Raw genomic sequence first — 20732 nt, forward strand, 5'->3', positions numbered from 1 at the left:
GGGTACACAGGGAAGGAGCACAGCTCCAGAGGCAGCAGCAGAGCAATGCCCTGAAGGCCACTACGGGATGCTGAGAACCAAGACCAACACTTCTGCTCCCTGGGCACTTGCTGGGACAGCTCAGGGTGCTGTGACTCATTATGAGATCCAAAATGACTGAATGGAGACCAAGCCAAAGAGGATCCAGACCTCACAGCTAAGAATTACCAAAGTGGGAGCTGGGGACAGGAGGTAGGATTGTCCATCTTCCTGCTTTTTCTGGTGGGTTGTATCTATTTGTTACTGCTGACAACTCCCTGCAGGTTGTCATCTGGATGCTGGTCTGCTCTGAGCTGGTCTGCCTTAAAGGAATACGAGGATGGACAGAAATCACTTGGCTAGAGCTGCTCTCAAGGCAACAGAGAAATCTGCTTAAAACCTTGCTCTGTCATATGAAAAGAAAAACTTTTTCACTCAACAACTCCTGTATAAGATCACACTTCCTCTTCAGAACTGGGAGAATCCAAGTATTCCCTCCAAGGCATCTATTTCCTGATTTCAGTTCAGAATTAGAACCACTACACCACCACAAACCAGCATTAACAAGGGACAAGGAAATATCTTCTACTTTATTTAATCTACATTTAGAACATATATATTACAAGGACCTCTTTCAAAACACATCTGAGCTGCCAAATGTATGAGAAAGGACTTTAATATATTCCTTGTCACACTGCTTTGGTGGGTAAGGCACTCCCAAAAGTCAGGAATCAAATGTGTGAGGTGAACAGGAGAGGCAAATACACAGCTGAGCCTTTTGTAAGCCAGAGTTTTTATACGTCCTCCACAGTCATCTCTGGCTTGAAATGCAGTGAAAGGAAAGCAAATTGCCCCAATTTTCATGCACTCTTTGGAGGAATTCATGCTGACAGTCAGACACCCAGAGACTTTCCTTTAAGGTATTTTACCTCAGGTTTTTCAGAAACAATCCTGATGTGAGATTATTTTTTGATACTTGAAGCCAATATACTGAAAGTCAAGAAGTTGTTAAAAAATGCATCCCCCCCAGCTATTGATCCACCCACCAGGTCCTTCCCCAGTCCTGACTGAACAAGGCAGGGTCTGTCACACGTACCTGTGGATGAGGTTGGTCAGGGGCTCAATCAGTTTCTTTCCCAGTCTTGGTTCTAATGGAGTAAGAGCACCAAACTACTCAAAGAGAAGAAAAGTGAGTTAATAACTGCTTTTCAACACCTTCAAAACATTATGTAAATTACAGCTCACTGTACTTAAACCAAGCTATATTAACATATTTTTCTCTTTGGTTACATTCACAAACATTAGAAGATATTCCCGGTTTCTTTTTATTCAGATTGAATGGTAACTGTGCCTTCCAGCAAGAAATCCATTCTCACAACCAAGGTAATTTAATGAGAACCCTAATTCTCTAAACAAAAAGCAGAATACTTGCCAGTTTTATAATTTTAATGAGAACCCAATTATTGGTTGATGACGTCATCAACTTGAAGAAGAGCGGAGCAAGGGAAAGGTAATTTTTGGGATTGCGTCGAGCCAGCTCACAAATAACATTTACTGCAGCAGACTGCACACCTGGGGAAAACAAGTGGGAAAAGCACAAATCCCATCAATGCCTTCACTGTAATTGAAGTTTCTGGTGCAGAACCCCCATAGCAAAAGCAGCTGAAGCTTCAGACCTGTGTGTCCAATGGTTTGGCCTCATTCCCAACCCTGAGGCAGTGAAGTAAATACAAGGATGCAAAAGCAAACTGAGAAAGGGTTTTATTTAATTCTGACTATTTTCTAATATAGCAGCAAGCCAGGTATCTGCTTTGGGTCCAGCATGAGAAAAAACAGGACACTGCCACATCCCTGCCCTGGACTGTGGAGAGCTGGCTGTGGGACACAGACAACACAATCAATAATCATCCACCAGAGAATTCCCAATCACTCTTGACTTCTCTAATATGTATTATTTAAACATGTTTAAATACAAAACACAAATAATTCTTTAAACAATCTGACTGGACAAGTTCACTCCCTTCTCATTGCTCAGTCTCTACATGGATTGGTGTCAGTTTGGAATGTTTTAGTCTAGACAGGCTGGGTGTCCTAGGAGAGAGCAATCCTTCTCTCCATAAAGCATAACAGGGATTTTCTTCCTCTCTCTGCAGGTGACGGTTGTGTGTATTTTGCTTTCTTTAGTAACATTGTCCCTGGAAGATGAATATTCCATGCCCACAATCAAATAGTACAGGAAATGCAATTAAATTTCCCCCTGTAAATGCAGATACAAATCAAGTGGAAATCACAGACACACAGCACACACAGAACTCCTAAACCAAGTGTTTGTGCAGTGAGAGAACACCAGCACCTCCTGAAGAATGAGTAAAAATGTGAATAGGATACAGAGCAATTGCTAATTTCCTGTGCTGCTGCTGACCTGCACTGACACAGTACTGAGGGGCCCAAAGAGCAGTCTGGACTCAAATAAATAAAGAATACACTAAAGGATGTTAAATAATTTTAAATGTGTCCACTGCAAGTCAATAGCTGCAGCTTGCTAAAAAAGCACAGGAAATAACAAAAACGGGAACTCCAAACCCTGAAATCAACTCAAATATTTTCAATAGCCAAGTTTAGTAAGCAACAAGTCAGGAAACTTTAAGCTGCTTTGTCCATTAAGTTTTAAGCACTGATACATTTTCAGTAACTTTGGGTTTGAAGAAATGGATATTTAAAGAATATATTTTTAATATGGCAACACCTGTCAAAACTCTCCTATGCTCAACTACCCTGAAACAGGTGAGTCAGTGCCCAAAAGATGATTACAGCATTTTTCATGGCTTCTTCTCCCCACAAGCTCTACAAGCACATGGACCTCCATATATGTGAGCAGAAGGAATTCACTAAAATCCACTCACCGGGATCTGGATCTTCAAGTTTCTCTTTAAGGCGAGGAAATGCAGGACGGAGGGACTCTGGGTACTTCAAAAAAACTTTGTACATGATTAACACTGCCTTCTTCCTGATGTAAGGCTTTGTGTGAGACATCTGTTAACGAAACAAGTGCAGTCAGGCTCTGAGCAGATCTGTTTCCAGAGCTCCTATGCTCACACTCCTGTCTTCAAAGCTCTTCCAGGGAGACTCAGCTGATTTTTGAAAACTCAGCTTTGAGGCAAGAGCAAAATATTGTTGTTTATCATCAAAACTAATGAATATATTTCAAAGTGATCCTCTTGATCTAACTTAGGTCTGTAAAAGCTCCCCAGAATCCCAACATGCATCAGCTCTAAATTTAAGATATTTACCAGATTTGAATAACTTAATATAATTACAGGGTAAAGTTATTTCCATCTTATCAACTCACCAATGTCATGATGTCATTTGCCAAGTCCCTGGCAAGATCTGGAGTAACAAAACAGGACAAGCCAGTCAGTGCAACTCCAGTATCATACTGGTTAGGGCTACTCAGATCCTAAAAAAAGAGAAACAGGCTCAAAAATTTAAGATCACACATGATGTCAAGAAACAACTTCCTCAGACTAATTTTATTCATTCGACATAAATGAAGCAGAGCTTCTGCTTCATGGGAATATTTATCTATCAACTACTAACACCTGCTAAAATACAGCCAGCCTGGGGTTTAATAATGGGCACAAGCAATCATAATTAAACAAGAGATGGATGACTGCAACATAAAAGCAATCAGAGAGGTCGCACCTTGGTGGTGTTTTGGGAATGGAAATAGTTTCTAAACACTCATTACAGGATCACAAACATATTAAAGTCCTAAAAAACTGGTATTAAACACTAACCCTGCTAAGTCCAATTCCAAGTGCCATCAATTTCACTGGGAACAAGCACTCTTGGTGAGTGGTGTCCCACCTTAATCTAGTAGAGAAATGAGATTTTTCCTCTGAGCTCCTGGCAGCACCACAACTTCCAGTCCACAAAACAGGACACAAGTTATGTGTGTGGAACACATTTACTGGTCAAGTTTCCTTGGATCTATTTGTAGTCAGGATCCTACCCAACCCTCCATAGTCTTTCAGGTCTTTCTAAGCTTCAGACACTTAACCACAGTACAATTAATCTCTGAGTATGTTCAAGTATAGACTATAAATTGTAGTTATCAGGAAACAAAATATGAAGAAGCTGCACAGAGCATTCCCACATGGACTGCTGAATTAAGAGTCCAGATTCACGCGGACACTGAAGCTGCTTCAGCTAAACATAGTCAGTCAGGCCTTAGGGGTCCTGTGCCATTTGCATCTCATTTAAAAACCTGCTGCAGGTGGTGGGAAATTTGAGTCTACTTTAAGAATAATGAAATCCACTTCTTAAAGAGCAAAAAAACTGCAATTCATCCTGGCTTTAATGTATTTTGAGAACAGATAAATCCTTAAAATCTCAAGATGTTGGATCAATGAGACATGAAAAGGCATAAAAAAGATGCTTTTAAGAAAAAACTTGGGCACAAAGCAGAAGTAGCCAGTAAGTGACTGAAATTCAGTAAAATAAAGTGTCCATAATAAAGACAATAGATATTCATATTCAGCACAGAATAGTTCAAAAGATAAAGGGAAAAGCACTAGTTCTTTAGGGAAGATACTGGATAACATCCCACTGATCTTTTTTAAGCAAGTAAAAGACATTTTGGTTCCTCAGATGGTAAAAATGTAGGCACATCTTGTACTGGATCAGTCAAGTTTTAAAGCAGTGATACTTAAAAAATGAAAGTTAAGAGCTTTAAAAAAATATCTGTAACTTCAAGAATGGGAAAACTATGCTGCAACCCAGTAACCCTAAGTGATGAGCTCTGTGAAAATGAATACAACACACTTGGGTACATGAATACAGAACATAACTTTCCATACACTCTTCACGATTTTAACACCCAATTCTACCAGGGAAGTCAAAGTCTGATCTGGAATTACAGACAAAAAGAGCCCTGACAAGTAGAAATGTTGTGGAGCCATGTGACTGCTCATTTTACTTCAGGAATGGGGACATTTTTCCTGCCTGTTACATTCTTATAAGCACTGCCTAGAGACCAGCAAAGTTATTTCTGTCACCATTCTCTGCTGAACAAACACAGAGCTGGTATGAGACAGCACCACGGAGGGCTGTGCACAGCTCCTGAGTGTTTTCATTAATCCCTCAGTTTGTGGAATGACAGGAGACTGAAAATCAAGAATTCTACTTAAGCATCTCTGTATTCCTAAAAGGGAAATACTCGGTACAGATGTGAAAGTGCAAGTGGGGAGAGAGTGCAAGAAAAAATAAAGAACCGAACATTTACCTTTCGGATCTGATTAGTTGTCAACATAATGACATCAGTCCCTTCATGAAAGCACTGGGAGGCAGCCAGGTAACCAATGCGCTGGGAAAAGGCAAGGAGGAAAACCAGTTTTGTTTTTAAAGTCAATTTAGACAATGTTCAGATGGAAAACAACCGGTGGCTTTATAAGCAATATTAAAAAGATGAACAATTAGGTTTGTGTAACAGAAGAGGCGTGACAGGGTTCTCTAGAAAAGGGGGTTTATACCAGGAAAGAGAAATTTCAGACAAGTAATGTTCTGATAATTTATCTGTCTTCTGGATAATAAAACCACCTGCACCCTTCCCTATTTTGTTACAACACAGTTCAGTGACCACAAAGCTGCAGAAATAATGTAGGATTGTCTACTACATTTATTTTTTCTGTGTTGACCCCTGAGTTTCAGGTGCAAAGCCCCATTTGGAAACCATTCGTTAGGAAGTAACATTCCACCCTGTTTGGTGAAAAAGGTCTGCAACAGAACATGAAACAAATCTTTCAAGAAAAATTATAAAGCTATTAAAAAATAAAAAATACCTGGTACTACGAATCTCAGATGGTCTTCACATAAAAGTACCCTGGCTTTTCACAAAAGATATCTGACAGCTTGGCCAGGACACCTGCGTTTACAGAGAACTCACCTTGAATGTAAACTTGGAAGCACTCATGACTTCAATAATGTTGAAAGCAGCCCAACTGATGTCATAGCCCAGCATCTGTAACTGTGAGTAGAAAAGCCAAGATAAACTTCTGAAATAAGAGACTCAAGAAAATAGGTCAAGATACCTCCCAAAATTGAAGATGCAACAGGAGTCTGAAAATACTACTATAAGACTATAAGGTTTATGAGATACACCACTCACAGTAAGTGAAAGACATCACAAGATTTAAGCAGTTTGCATTAGTTCCAGATTGCCCAGAGCAGCTGTAGCTGCCCCTGGATCCCTGGAAGTGTCCAAGGCCAGGCTGGATGGGGCTTGGAGCAACCTGGGACAATGGAAGGTGTCCCTGCCCATGGCAGAGCCTTAAGATCCCTTCAAATCCAAATCATTCTGTGATTCTGTGATATGCAGTTCTATAAGCATTGATGTGAAGGGTTTTCTTCCTGTTCTGTTTTTTTTTAATAAAAACCATAACAGAACCACAAAAAGAATTCTTTACCAATATTTCTGTCTTCTCCTTATCAACAAAGGACTGAGCAAAGAGAAACAAACCCAGTTTCAAGTGCTCATGTCACTATGTCGTACGAACCAATCCCGTTGAAAACAACTTCTTTTAAATTGTTTTAAACAAGATTCACTTCCTGATCCATCACAATAAAATCCAATTGTACCGAACAGAGCAGGAACGTGCAGCCTCTGACGTCAGAGCTGGGTGAGTGGTGTCCTCACAGCCTGCACTTAGAGCAGTCTAAGGAGAGCAGGCACCCAGACCCAAGGCTGGCTCCAAATCAGCAGGAAAGAACAAAATCCAGCGGCAATTCCATGGGATACCAGCAAGGCACTTACATAGGTCAGTTTGCAGACTGCGTTTGCCTTCACTGCGATGTTGTCCTGCTTCAGCTCCTGCTTGATCTCATCGATGCACTGTGAGATGTATTTTGCCTGAGGAAAACAGACAAACAAAAATTTGAGCTCCTTTACCAGTTTCTCAAGATTTCCATCATGTTGGTGGGGAGAAGCAGCAGAACTCAGTATCTGCAGGCACCAAATCTCACACACACACTGTTTAGTAAGCACTTAACTCTGACAAAATTCCTTATTAAAAAGAACCACCACAATTCTGTTACAAAACCAAAAGTATGAGATGTTTCTTTGGTGGTTGGCCTTTCTGCCTCTCCCTCACAATTACACCACTTGCTTCAGAGCTCTAGATTCAAAAATCTGCAAAAATGAAGTTGTTCAATGAAGACTGAGTAGGCAGAGGTCTGAACAAAACCAGAATTCACCACTGCTAGAAGGCTCACTTCCCCCAGAGGATGTCAGAGAACACCCGCTCATTACATGACAAGAAGAAACCGTCAAACACTGTTAACAGCCCACAAATGAAAGGTGACTGATGAAAACATGCTGAGCTACCCCACTTTTGGACATGCTGCCAATGATGACACTGTGGGTGTGCACCCACAGCAGACCCTGGGCACGAAGGGACACGGCACAAGGCTTGGATGGGACACAGGTGCTTCCTGGATCCCCCCCAGTCATGGAAAGTCCCACGGAAAGTCATGAACCCCCTCTCTGCTTCTCAACTTACATGAGCCCTTTGCCATTTACACATTTTGATAAATAACAGTTATTTGTATGAATTTCTCAGCAATTCAAAGAGCCAAATGTCACAATGTTTATATTTAAATATTGGTGCTTCACATCTTTCCAAGCAATCACATCTGTGCTTGTGGGAAGGATGTGGCAAACATGTGATTTAAAAATATCTGTACAGATTTTACTTTATAAGCAGAGTTAGCTCAGCCAAAGATTCTTCCAGTTCACAATTAATTATTATTTAAGTACTGAAGGCATCTGCTACAGGAATCACGAAAATTTAAGTGCAAAGAAATAATTTCTCTTTTCAAAGCCATGCATGCAACCAGGGTATTTCACATTCCTGCCAGAGGAACCAGGTTAGAACCTGACTACCTAATCCCTGCCTGAATACCACCACCTTCCACCAAAAAGATATTTTCAGCATAGAAATCATCATACTGGCCTGACTTTAATTAATATCTTTTCCCCTTTACACTAATTTTTGTGTATTAATGCAACCAATTTTTAGTCTTACAAATGTCCTGGACTCATTATTCAAGTCACAAAAGTTTGCTGCTAGAAACAGTGGATGGAGAATGGATGGAGAGCAGCCCTGGGGAGAAGGACTTGGGAGTGTTGGTGGTGAGAGGCTCAACCTGCCCCGGCCATGGGCACTGACCCCAGAAACCCCCCCTGTGCTGGGCTGAGCCCCAGCGTGGGCAGCAGGGGAGGGGGGATTCTGCCCCTCTGCCCCGCTCAGCTGAGACCCCACCTGCAGAGCTGCCCCAGCCCTGGGGAACAACATCAGGAGCACGGGGAACTGCTGGAGCCACTCCAGAGGAGGCCACGGAGATGCCCCAAGGGCTGGAGCACTGCCACTCTGGAGCCAGGCTGGGAGAGCTGGGGGTGTTTAGCAGGCAAATGAATGAACTTGAAGGAATTTAAGATATTCCTAAATGTCTGTGTTTGGGATAAAAATACTATCCTTACAGTGGGAATTTTCATGTTAAGGGAGGGGACTGTAAATACCAAACAACCCTCTCCTCAATACAGATCCCTTCTGTCCTCCTCGATACAGGTGAGTGGATCACATCTGCCAAAACTGGAGATGGTGTCACCCCCAAACACTTAACAACATAGTGCCCAGGTGACTTTACCCAGAAGCAGATTTGGGATTCTAAGCCCTTCACCTGAGAGTGAGTCAGGTCCAGACAACTCATGCAGGAAGTTTAAACTCTTGAGTATAAACTAAAAAAAAAACCTTCTGAGAGTAGAAAATAAATACTTCATCAAAGATGCTGAAAGAGTGACTTACACAACATGCAACTGATCCACAAATATATTGTACTTGGCCTTGAATATTTTATGCCCACAGAAGAGCACGCTGGAGCAGTGTCACAGAATCCTTCACGTGTGTATCTTGTTGCCACATCCTGGGCAGTGAGGCCAGCGCTGGTTCTCGAGGCAGAACACTGACATGCAGGTTCTCAGTCTTTACATCCATAACCAAAAGCCTCACTTATTTCCCGCTGCATCTATCCCCAAACTATTCAAACATTAGCTTAAGTTTTCTGGCAACCTCTTCAGAGTTGAAGAAAACTCACAGTGTGAGCAGGGAGGGGGAAAAAATAGAGTACAGACAAGTTCAGTAGTGTCCAGCCAGGCACAGCTGAGCACAGGCTCCAGAGTCACCATCCACAACATCCCACACGCAAATCCCTGCCTACCAGTCAGTCCAACTTCTGGAAAAGCATATTACAGAACCCACAATCAGATCTGAAACCGAAAAAAGGGATTAGAGAGAGCAGAAAGAAGTCCTTCCAAAACAGCTGTACTTCAAATCCCAAAACACTCCAAGGAACGACAGGTGCTATATATAGAAAGCTTTACAGGATCAGCAGGTATTAACTTTTTGCTAATCCTGTGGAGCAGCACTGCCATGAATGAGCAATATGAGGAAAACCGATCTATTCAGTCTCCCACTAAAATCTGAAAGCCAAGCACCACACCCAGCTGGATTCGCTGCCACATTTAACACCCACAGAACTGGGAGGGAACACGTAGGCGGGAGCGGATCCTCAGTGAGGCTCTGGCTCCTTGGAAGAGCTGACCTCGGCACAGCGCTGGACAGGACCTGCACCAAAGCACTTCCCACTGCCCGATAACCACAGCCCCCACCGCAGCCCACAAGCTGCCCAGTGGGGTCAGATGAGACAGCAAAAGGGAGAACAACCACTTGATGAAATGATAAAAATTGTAGCCACTCAGCAAGGCCTAAGTATTTGGAAGAAAAAAAACCCCCCACATTTACATACTGACGCAGCAAAAAGTCTCGCTATCTTGCCCAGCACCGCTTCTGTTTTTGCATAAATCCTTCTAATACAGGAATTTCCTAGTGTGGTAATAAAAAAATCAGTATTTCCCAGGATACAACTAGCTCAGTTTTTCCTTAAATGCTTTTGAGGTCCCATGAGTCACAGAACCATTAAGGTTGGAAAAGCCCTCTAGGATCAACAAGTTCAACAGCTGTTAATCCAGCACTGCCATGTTCATCACTAAAACATGCCCTCCCAATGCCACAGCCACATGTTTTTTTGAGGAATGGTGACTCCAACACTGCCCTAGGCAGCCCCTTCCAATGCCTGGCCACCCTTCCTATGAAGAAATTTTTCCCAATATCCAATCTAAATCTTCCCTGGCACAACTGAAAGCTGTTTCCTCTTGTCCTGTCCCTGTTCCCTGCGAGCAGAGCCCGACCCCGCCGGCTGCCCCCTCCTGTCAGGGAGTTGTGCAGAGCCACAAGGTCCCCCCTGAGCCTCCTTTGCTCCAGGCTGAGCCCCTTTCCCAGCTCCCTCAGCTGCTCATCACACTTGGTGCTCCAATCCCTGCTCTGGACAGGCTCCAGTCCCTCAATGTCTTTTTTATCATGAGGAGCGCAAAACAGACCCCAGGATTCAAGATGGGGCCTCAGCAGTGCTGAGAGTTCATTTATGCTCACAGCATTCATTACAATATCAATATATTTCTTAGCTATTGATTCCTTACTAGCTCTGTGACAGAAAAATTTGCACTTTTGTGTTGATGGCTCACACATTCTGGCCAGTTGACTGAGGAGCATTTCTAAGCCCCAACATTTACAGACCTGTGGACATGCCCAGCCAGATGGCTCTGAGCGAGCCAGGCAATGCTCAGGCAGCCCCTCACACAGAGTGTGGTGAGGACAGGCAGAGCCACGAGGCACAGGAACCCTCTCAGGAAGAAGGATGGGAGGGGGCAGAACTGCCCGCCAGCAACAGAGCTGAAGGCTCTGAGAGCAGCAGGCAAGGAGCTGAGAGGCTCGCTTTTATTCCTGCTAGGCTGCCAAGTGGGAAAGGAGCCTTCCCTGCCTCGGTGGAAAAGGCTCCTTAATGAAATGCTATAGCAACCACTCTGGTAATTGTTCTGTCTCCGAAGGAGGATTACAGGAACACGCCCGGAGCAGCCCAGCTAAAGCCCAAGTGGAGCCTGCAGATGTGAGCAGCGAGTACTCGACAAAGCTGTGAGAACAGCACAGTCACAACTGCATTTCTCAATGTATGTCACCAAAGACATGCTGGAACATTTTATACGAGATACACAAGCTGTTTTTTTAAAACAAGCCCAAATTCCTCAAGAATTCCAAGATCTCACCTAGAAAATATGTGCATTTAAATGAATGCAAGTGGCTAAAATAAGAAAGAAGGCATCATGAAACAAAGCCACAGTCCCTTTGAAATGAAAGGAGGGAGGGGAGAGTGGGTCATGGTAAGAAGACAAAAATGTAATTTTATAGGATTTTTCATTTCCCAGCAGTGTTTTTTGACTTAACTCTGAAAAATACAAGAAGTTTATTCCAAGCCACGACAGAACTTGGGGCTTGCTGACAATTTCAGAGATGTTCACAAAAGATTATTATCTTTCTCAAGCAATATGTGAAGCTAAAAAAAAAGTCATTAATCTGTACAACAATTATATTTCTAAGAAATGTACTCCATGCTGTACTTTCTTTCATTAGCTGACAGGAACACATTAATGATTGGAACAGAGATCACTGCAGAACCTGTACATTAAATTTAATCATGTAAACTACTCATTTCCAGTAGTCTTTAAGAAGTTGTATTCTCATGTCAGCCATAAACCACCTTCCAAACCCAAGAGAAGGCAAACTCACATTCCTACTACTTTGAGTTACAGTCCAGCAAACCAAATGCACTTGATTTCAGATTCAAACCTGTCACTGCAACATCCAAGTGCTTCCACCCAGATGAAAGAGCAAAACGTCAGTGAACATTAGTTCCTATTTCTCTTGCGCTTCCAGGGTTAAATACAGTGTTTTAAGGAAAGAATTATTAACACTGAATGCCACAAGGAACAAGATATTTTCTGATATAAATGTGTAACTACACCACAGTAAAACAGAAAAGTTTGGAATAATTAGATCATAAAAATAAATAAGCACAAAATGTAACATTTCTTCTGTTTTAGGCACTATAGGATTTATCAGTTTTTGGTAGACTTTGAGACGAACTCTGTGAGATCACGCTGAGCACAAGCACATGACGGTCTCACACGAGAAGATGCCCACTGTTAGAACTTCGTAACATGACCACGATGCTCAACACCGAAGGCGGTCACACCACAGACACCTTGTGGAGGTGAAGGAACTTTCAGATCTGTTTGTGCTTCAGGCAGCAGATCCCATTCCCAGCACGGCACAGATCAGCTGCCAGCTCCTGACTCGGGAAGAAGGCTGGGAAGAAATACGTATCACTTGCCAGGCTTCTCTCAAACCCCCAAAAGCAGCACTTCATGCCAAACACCCCTGAACCGGTCAGAGAGAACATAGACACCTCTAGTGTTTGCAGTACCTGGACATGTTGTACCGCAACAGTACAGAATAAATCAACTGAAGTAACAGACAAGGACATTAAAAAGCAAAATGTTCTGCTTTCTCCTGACTTGAACACAGCATTAGAGATCAACATATTACATGTTAACTTCCATAAAAATACTGTATTATTTAACTATTGTAGAAAAAGCTATTTGAGATAAATAACAGCATCTTTTGTTAAGGATACTCCATCGCTGGATAGAAAGAATTCCAAGGCACGTGCTTCCCCACAAGTAACTTCACCAAAACCATACACCAGGCAAAGCAGCTGAGCACAGAACAGAGGATCAGCAGTAACTGGGAAGCTGCACAGTGTTCATCTTGATGGGTTTGCAGCAGCCCAAGTCCAGCAGTGCAGAGGGCACTCAGCTGCAAGAAAGGGCTCAGGAAACTGAAAGGCTTTTTCATAAAGCCAAGCTTATCTTCCACTCAGCTGCTGATAAATAGCATTGCTGTACATGTTTTAACATGCCTTAAACGCCCGTAGTTTACCCAGCTTTCCAAGGATTTACTTTCTCATCCTGAGGTATGCTTAAGATCCCAGCCCAATGTACTGTTCTGAGTGACAACACCAGAGGCATGAGGTTCTGCTGGCTCATTTGCAGCAGACTTCTATATAATTTATTAGAAACATGATGCATTACCCACTGCACCCTTGTCTGGTACAAGCACAGCGAGATCATGAGACTCCTTGGCCAAACAACACCAAGGAAGGAATGCAAAAAGTCGGTTTCCATTTTTTTCTTTTGTTAATGTTTGCTGAAGTTATACACACCAACTGAAATCTGGCATGATGCATGCACGCATCCATCCGAAAGTGACTTATAAACCAATTAAAACCTTTGAAGCTTATTCTAAAAATGCAGAGACATGCTATGCAAGTAGTGTGCACTGATTTCAGGGCAGATACCCAACGCCACACCACCCACTACAGCCCCTTAAGGCACCACAGAGGATCTTCTGAACAGGTTTGTAACACAAATACTGTATTTCAGGAAAGAAACAGCTGTAGAGTTGCAGCTGCTTGTCCGAAAGTGACTCCAAGCACCTGCAGCATCCCTCCAAGCACTGGGGTGTTCTAGCAGTCTCCCATGGACAGCTTCTCTTTGGAGGTTTACCCAAAGGCAATTCAGGATTTCACTCAGAAAGGCACTGATGCAGAAAGCTGGAGCTACATGAGCCGTCCTGGCCCCTCCCAGGTGGGCAAGGCCAAGATCACTGCTGGCACCTTGGGAATCAGGAAAGAGGCAATCAGCAGGCCCCAAACACTGGTAAATCAGTAAGCAAGCACCAGCAGCAAGGGTCTAGAGATGTCCCTTAATTATCTCCAGTCTGATCAGTCCCTTAATATAAGCACATCTCCAGTCTGATCACAGTATTTGTTAATTTAATTGCACAGCAATTAAACAATCCTCAGGGGTCTGTGCTGTCTAAACCATATCCAAGCAGGCAACTTTTAAGCCTGGAGAGATGCATCAGATAGAAGTGCTCATCCTTGCAAATACAAGATGTAGCCAAAGTTTTATTTTTACATTACTATGCCAAAAGCTATGCGAGTGTTTTTACAGCAGATTTTTCAACTTGCTTGTTCCAGACATCTCTGTGCAGTTTTGGGCTCTGATAAAGGCAGGCTTCAGTAAAGCACATGCTTTGTTGGATGCACAGGAAACAGTCACCTCCTCCTAAGGAACTGAAGTAGCTATTGTTGCTGAGGCTCAGATGACAGAAGTAGTTCAGAGGGAAACCAAAAAAAGATGCTTAATGATATATTAATACCATATAGAAATGTAACACTGAAACTACTACAAAGCTCTAACACTGATTCATGCACAGCTGTGAGTACTTTGCAGTTATGGAAAGGTAAGGAGGACAATGAAAAGAAAGATGGTTCCTGGCCATTCCTGACTTTTTAAATTCAGCACAAATATTTGGGTAATTAAAGTAAGTTTGTTCACCTCCTCCCTGCTGTACAATCACACCACTCACACTAAACAAACATCCACTCTCAAGGCTGAAGCTGACTAACACACTGATACACTTGGGGCAATATATTTTATACAGCTTTGCCACGAAGATTGAGCCAACCAGAAGAAAGTTTCAACATTCCCACATTGACACCTACCTCCATTTATATACTTTTCAACATGGGAATTTCTCAGCAGAAGCTGTCAGGTTTGAACATCTAGGTCATCATGGAAATAACAATAAAAAACAGCTAACAGGGTTTATAAACTGACTGCTCAGCCTGCTGGACAGTGACTGAGGGGAAGTGGGTGGCAACCAAACATTCCTAATATCCAGGGACACTCAGGATTCACTTATTTCAGTTGCTTTGAACATTTGCTTCTTATTTTAAAAAAACCCCAAAACACTCAACCACCTTTCTAAGCTACTAACACTACCACTAACCATGTTATTTTCTGCAGCTTTTACCCTACTCAAATATCCTGACACCCAGATTTTAGCAGACTCCCCCTTAGATGATGAAGCATTTCAATTTCTCAGCGTGAATGATCAGCAGTTTTTAATAACCTAATGAACACAAATGCTTCCTTGTAACTGGTCCCATGACTCGGTTCTTTCTGATGCCTGTCATGTAATGCTGCCCTTCACAGGGCACCAGGAACAGGACATACTCCCAAGAACACTTCGAAGTGAAAAACCTAAAGGTGCTGTCTGTTCATAAATGTATTCACTAATCCACACTATGGAGGAAGAGGTTTTCAGTCACTTTCACGGACACTGTTGGCAAGAAATCACAAAAAGCCCCGTTTTCTGCACTCAGCACCGGGACAAAGATGTGCATCAAAAAGCATCAAATAAACAACTCTCTGCAGTTGATCACAGTGCAGAAATGTAATTTGTGTCTATATTTTACTTTGATTTTTCTGGCTGGTTTTCCCCTGGCCTCACTAAAGGTACAGTGTATGGTCACTCCGTTTCTTAGGTACCAGACAGCTCTTCCTCTCCCCTGGACCTGCTTAGGCACAATATTTACTTCCACATGTGCCAGTGCGGATCTGTCTGGAGTGTTTCAAACCCTCAGCAGAGACGGCCATAAAATGATCAGGACTGGGAACAAAGCTATTATCCCCACTTACGCCACAGTCAATTAAGTAATATTTAATACAGGAGAAAGCAAGAAGCTAATGAAAGGCAGCACTAATGCAAAGCCTCAGCTGTTCCTGCCTGTAATCATAGGAGAACAAGCCCATATCTTGGCTCGTGTTCCATGCTCCAGGCCCTTTGTCTCCGTGACACAGCAGGTAAGGCAGGACACTGTCACACTGGGCCTTGCAGGCCAGCCCCAGACTGGTTCTTCACCAAGTGGTGTGAGGTCCTTATCCAACCCTCTTTGTGTATTGTTCCTATTTCCAACTTGGTCTTTTCCAGTGATTCACACACGCAAAGAATTAACAATAGCAACTCTAGATCCACTTGGAAGTGGGTGGAATAATGAGCTGCCTTCAAAGATATCAACACATATATGACACACAGCAACTGATCGAGCAGCAGTGCCTGAAAGAGCTGTCTGTCATCAATGAACTGCACTGCCCAGCAATTGGTCTGTTCTTTCAGGCACCAACAAGCTGTTTAGCATTCCTCAAAACTCCCTGATTATGTTCCATCTCACATCCTTTACCATGAAATACTAATACTGCACCAGTGGCTGAGGCCAAGCTGTCAGAAGCCACAGCATTAGAAGGTCTTCACCCTTGCTGAGGACAGGCTGAGCCCAGAAGAGTTTTGTGATGTGAAAAGATGCCTCAAAACTCCCCACATCATCGTTTCATCTGAACATGTCAGAGAAGAAGCTGGAAGTCAGCAGTGGAACAGAGTGGCCCTTTATTTAGGGGAAAAAAGGTTTTTTAACAATACAAGTCCCCTGTCCTCAGGTAACACTCACTAAGCAGCAAGAAGCCACTGCCAGGTTGGAAAGCCCAGGCTGACAGTAAAACACACATTTCACAGCGTGACACACAACGCTCCTCCCATTTAGCATTATATTAGTAACTGAAGTTAATTTTTTTTTCCAACCAGCAGCACTGATTGCTCCTTTCACTCTTCCAAAACAATTTGGGTGTAAACCAGCAATGAGTTACTTATCACCAAACACCATAGACAGGAAAATGTGAATTTTTCAATATGCTTTTTCCTAAAAGTATCAATTACCAAAAGCACAAAGGGCTAATCCTGGCACACACAGCAGAGTGTCTGAGAAAAGAGGGGGACAATTTTCTCACGTTGTAAGAGAAGTACACAGGTATTTCGTACAGGACTTTTTTTAATCCCGTCTCTCTCCTTATGTGTCCTGTAGTAAATCAAAGACACCTTAAACAGAGGGCTACTGTCTGAATGAGACTAAGCACACTCATTAACATCTGTTTCTGTTACTTTATAATTTCAGTTTAATAAAGGAACATCTCACATCACAGGAGCTTCCTTGTTGGGAAAAACAAACTTGTAACTGTGAATGAAAAACCCTGTGCAAGGAGCAAACAGCATCAAAGAATTATCCTGTCCCTTATTACACATTTAGGAGAACAGGTATCATTTATCAGTTTGGACTATCTTGGCAAAAATCCAGTATACTTTTAACAGCCTATGGTACAAGCCATTCCTCTCCTGAGCATGCTGTGGAGCAGATACAGAAGCAGTAGGCACAAAGTGGGAGAAGTTACTCCATGGCATACAAAACCACCTAATAACTGCTGAAAAACATCACTTTCCTTAGCAAAAGCATTCCTTTTCCAAATGAAAGGGAGAGAATGAGGTACTGGAAGTAAAAAGTCAGGAAAAAGCAGTAGGATCAAGTCGTTCTTGCAGGTTTGAGCTTTGAACTGGCACTGGGAAACACCACAGGGACTAAAGCATCTGTTGGAAAATAAACGCAACGTGTCAAACCCGGGAAGGAGCTAATGCTGTTCTGCCACCTCATTCCTTGCACACAGCGCTTACTCTGCAGAAGGACGATGCAGCTCCAGTATTCCCTAGAACACTGGGAAATGGACAGAGTAAGTCTGCACAGAGCAGTAACTGTGTTAACCTCCTCCTGTCTCTTACCCCACGTCCTTAGGGAAGTCCATCTCTTCAATTTCAGTGTTTTAAACTCAAAATAAATGGGTCAGCTTTGGATACAGAGCAGGAAGGACAACGGAAATGCCTCTGACAGGGAATTAACACGCTGCAGAGAGGCTGTAAGCTCGAGGGCCAAGCAGCCTCCAGCACTCTCAGCTCCTCATACGAGCTGAGGAGCACACAAAACTTATCAATAAAGAGACGTGGGCCTCCTCTGACTTCAAAACACACCTTGGGGTGTGAGATTTAGGGTCGCAGCAACGCAGGAAGAATACAAACCCATCAAGCAAGATCACAGTGGGGCTGTCAAAGAGCTGCACTGTCAAAGAGCTGCACTGAGAACTGGGGTGCCAAGCACTTGGTACATCCTGGACTGCAAACACAGCCTCGACCTCAACGGGCTGTAAAATACCAGATATGGTCATGTGGTACCTGCGTAAGAAGCAGAAAGGAATAAACCTTTCCATCTCAGATCTACCAGAAGAGACTGCCCAGAAATATGAGGGAATAAGTGATGGCAGATTTTTCCATGTGATTAAATTCCAAAAACCAAAACCCAAGACATATAAATAAACTAACCTTCTGCAAAAAGCACAAGTAAATCGGAAGTCAAAGCAACAATCATGCCTTTCTTTTCATGTCATTGCTATTTAACAATCACAGTAGCTCCTTTCCAGAGACAACTCTTCCTGAAGCAACTCCTGTTGAGCCAAGACCAACAGCCAATATCCTCCCCACTAAAGCAAAGTTGCTTTTCTGAATAGGACAGAGTGTCTCTCTTAGGCTTAGACACTTATCTTGAGACACAAAAATGTTGGCTGAACTACAGTACTGGAGCAACATTTAACAGTACAATGAACAATGGAAGCACTGTAGAGGAAAGAGCAAGAATTTTTGCAGCTACTTCCTCTAAAATAGCATTCTGATTCTGTAACATCACCTGAAAATTAGCCAATGTCCCTGGCCACTGCCTAGGAAGCACTGAATCCACATCCAAAAGCTCAACAGCAGGTTTACAGCTCTCTCCAGCTGAGCCAGGAAAAGGACCAGTCCTGAGTTGTTTGCAGCCGCTCTCTGGAATGTTTGAAGGATTCCCAAACACACACATTTTATCAGTGCAATGTCTTAATCAGCTGAACACATCCTGGTTTGGGTTTTAATTTTTGCTGTGCTCGTGAGGATATAAAAAGGCATTATCTCTATAGTTCTCTATTTTAAAATCTCACCATTTGTACTCCAAACTAAAGAGTTTAAAATCCCATCATGCTGCAGCCCCACTGTTGTAAGAGACAACATATTGCTTTGACCTCACTGAATCCCAGAGTGCGCACATACTCGAGTAACAGCTTCCTACAAATACACAGAGCCCTAAAAAATTGTCCAATGAGTGTTTTTTCCTAACTCAAAGGGCACCAAAGCCAATACATTTTAACCATTTCTTGTCACAGACTGAGAACAAGCTTGGTTGGTGTGGCTCACAATTCTCTTTATGAAGCTGTTTGCGACAAAATTATTTTAGAAAGCACATCCAAATCTTCTCAAAGAACTGGTGCCACAAAGGCCTGGACCTTCACCAGGAGGATCCTCAGGGGTTTGACAGGTGATGAAACACTTTCTGTCCTAAGCACAAAGGAATAAAACAGATGTACTAAAAGCAGCACTACACACTGGGGGGAGTGCTCCACAAGAATACTGCTCACCAGGTCCAGCTCTGGCACAAAACATTAGACCCATAAATTCCATACGAATCTGCTGTTGCAAATTCATGGTGTTTCCCACATTTTGCAAGGCACTGCACAGCAGCCCTGCCTTCCTCTGCCACCACACCAATCCCATAAATTTAACATATGCTGAAATAAATTGGATTCGATGACCTGATGGATCCCTGGAACTCAGCATATTCGTCATTCTGTGATAAACAGAAGTCTCCCAGGTATCCTCACTACCAAACAACCCCTTGTCCTATGCACAGGACAAAGAGATTTTGGAAGTTGTATTTTGCGTTTCAGTCCTATAACACCAGCAATGAAGACCAGTTTTCCTAGTAAAGTTCTTCACTTAGTTACATGTTTACAGCTTTTCCAGATGCTTTTGATAGCTGATACTGATTCCACAGCAACTCCTCAACACACCAGCAAAGCCCAGCTGCTAGGCCATACATAAGAAAGCTTCTCAGGCTTCATGAGTTACTAGAAGATGAACATAAATGACATCCTTGGTGCCCGTTACTTCTCAATTACCATGTGACGCTTCACTGTGGAGTCTCACATAACACGTTCTTGATGACTAATTATTTCACCTATACTAATTTCCTGATCACGTGCTTCTCACACAAAAGTGGATAACAGGCCAACACAGAGAACTGATTGCTGCCTAGAAAAGCTCTGAGAGAAGGACATTTTAGTCAGGAAATGCACAGCATAAATAATCTGAAAGCTGAATTAGGAGCTTAGTATAACAGCTTTAGGGTGAAGAATACATAGTTAACTACAGCACGTGACTGTAGGGCTCGAGAGGAAGGAATTCCTCTGTATTATTCCTCTATAATACTCATGTATACATGTGCGTGTACATACATACATATATATATATATATCTGTACCTATATCAGGGATCTCAACACCACAACAACACACTGAGTGGGAAGGTGAGTACCAAGCACGACCCTCCCTTATTAACTCTCGTGCTCTACTCCAGCCTGTCCCTCCGGCCCCACATCCCAGCGTCACCTTCCTCGTTCTGACTCCCGCTTCCCTCTTCCCAAACCAACACCCCCTTCCCAGACACGGCCCCAGCGGACAGCAGTGACATCCCCGGGCCGGAGCGCGGGGAAGGGTCGCCTCACCTCATCCTCCTTGTGGTTACGGATGCCGCGCACCAGGTCCTGCAGGTTCTTGTCAAACATGCGGTCGATGCTGCCCTTCACCATCTTCAGCGCCATGGCGGCGGCGGCAGCGGGGCCTGCGCCGGGCTGAGGGGCTGGGCCCGGCCGGGGGGGCCGCCGCGGTGCTGCTGCCGCTCGAGCCGGGTGAGAGCAGCGGTGCCGGGGCGCTCACATGCCGAGGGGAGCGGGAGAGCACGGGCAGAGCTGCCCTGGCGGGCGGGCGGGCAGCCACGGGCGACCCCGGCCGCAGGCACAGCTCCGGGCGGCGCTGAGGATCCGGCACCGACAAAATGGCG

General features: G+C 43.4%; 1 protein-coding gene across 2 annotated transcripts in view; it reads right to left on the minus strand.

The window, feature by feature from the left end:
• AP3D1 (adaptor related protein complex 3 subunit delta 1) overlaps nt 1-20732 on the minus strand; it is a 43370-nt gene extending 22638 nt beyond the window's left edge. The window contains exons 1-8 of one of the 2 annotated variants that reach the window (XM_048287737.1): nt 20398-20732; nt 6830-6925; nt 5963-6043; nt 5303-5383; nt 3368-3475; nt 2922-3051; nt 1451-1590; nt 1115-1188 (exon numbers count right to left, since the gene is read on the minus strand). In XM_048287737.1, the coding sequence (XP_048143694.1) occupies nt 1115-1188; nt 1451-1590; nt 2922-3051; nt 3368-3475; nt 5303-5383; nt 5963-6043; nt 6830-6925; nt 20398-20493 (806 nt within the window). In that variant the 5' untranslated portion in view covers nt 20494-20732. The remainder of the gene's footprint in view (nt 1-1114; nt 1189-1450; nt 1591-2921; nt 3052-3367; nt 3476-5302; nt 5384-5962; nt 6044-6829; nt 6926-20397) is intronic. The other variant, XM_048287738.1, reaches the window with a different exon arrangement.

Source organism: Corvus hawaiiensis, chromosome 28, assembly GCF_020740725.1.
Source record: "Corvus hawaiiensis isolate bCorHaw1 chromosome 28, bCorHaw1.pri.cur, whole genome shotgun sequence".
Classification (NCBI taxonomy): domain Eukaryota; kingdom Metazoa; phylum Chordata; class Aves; order Passeriformes; family Corvidae; genus Corvus; species Corvus hawaiiensis.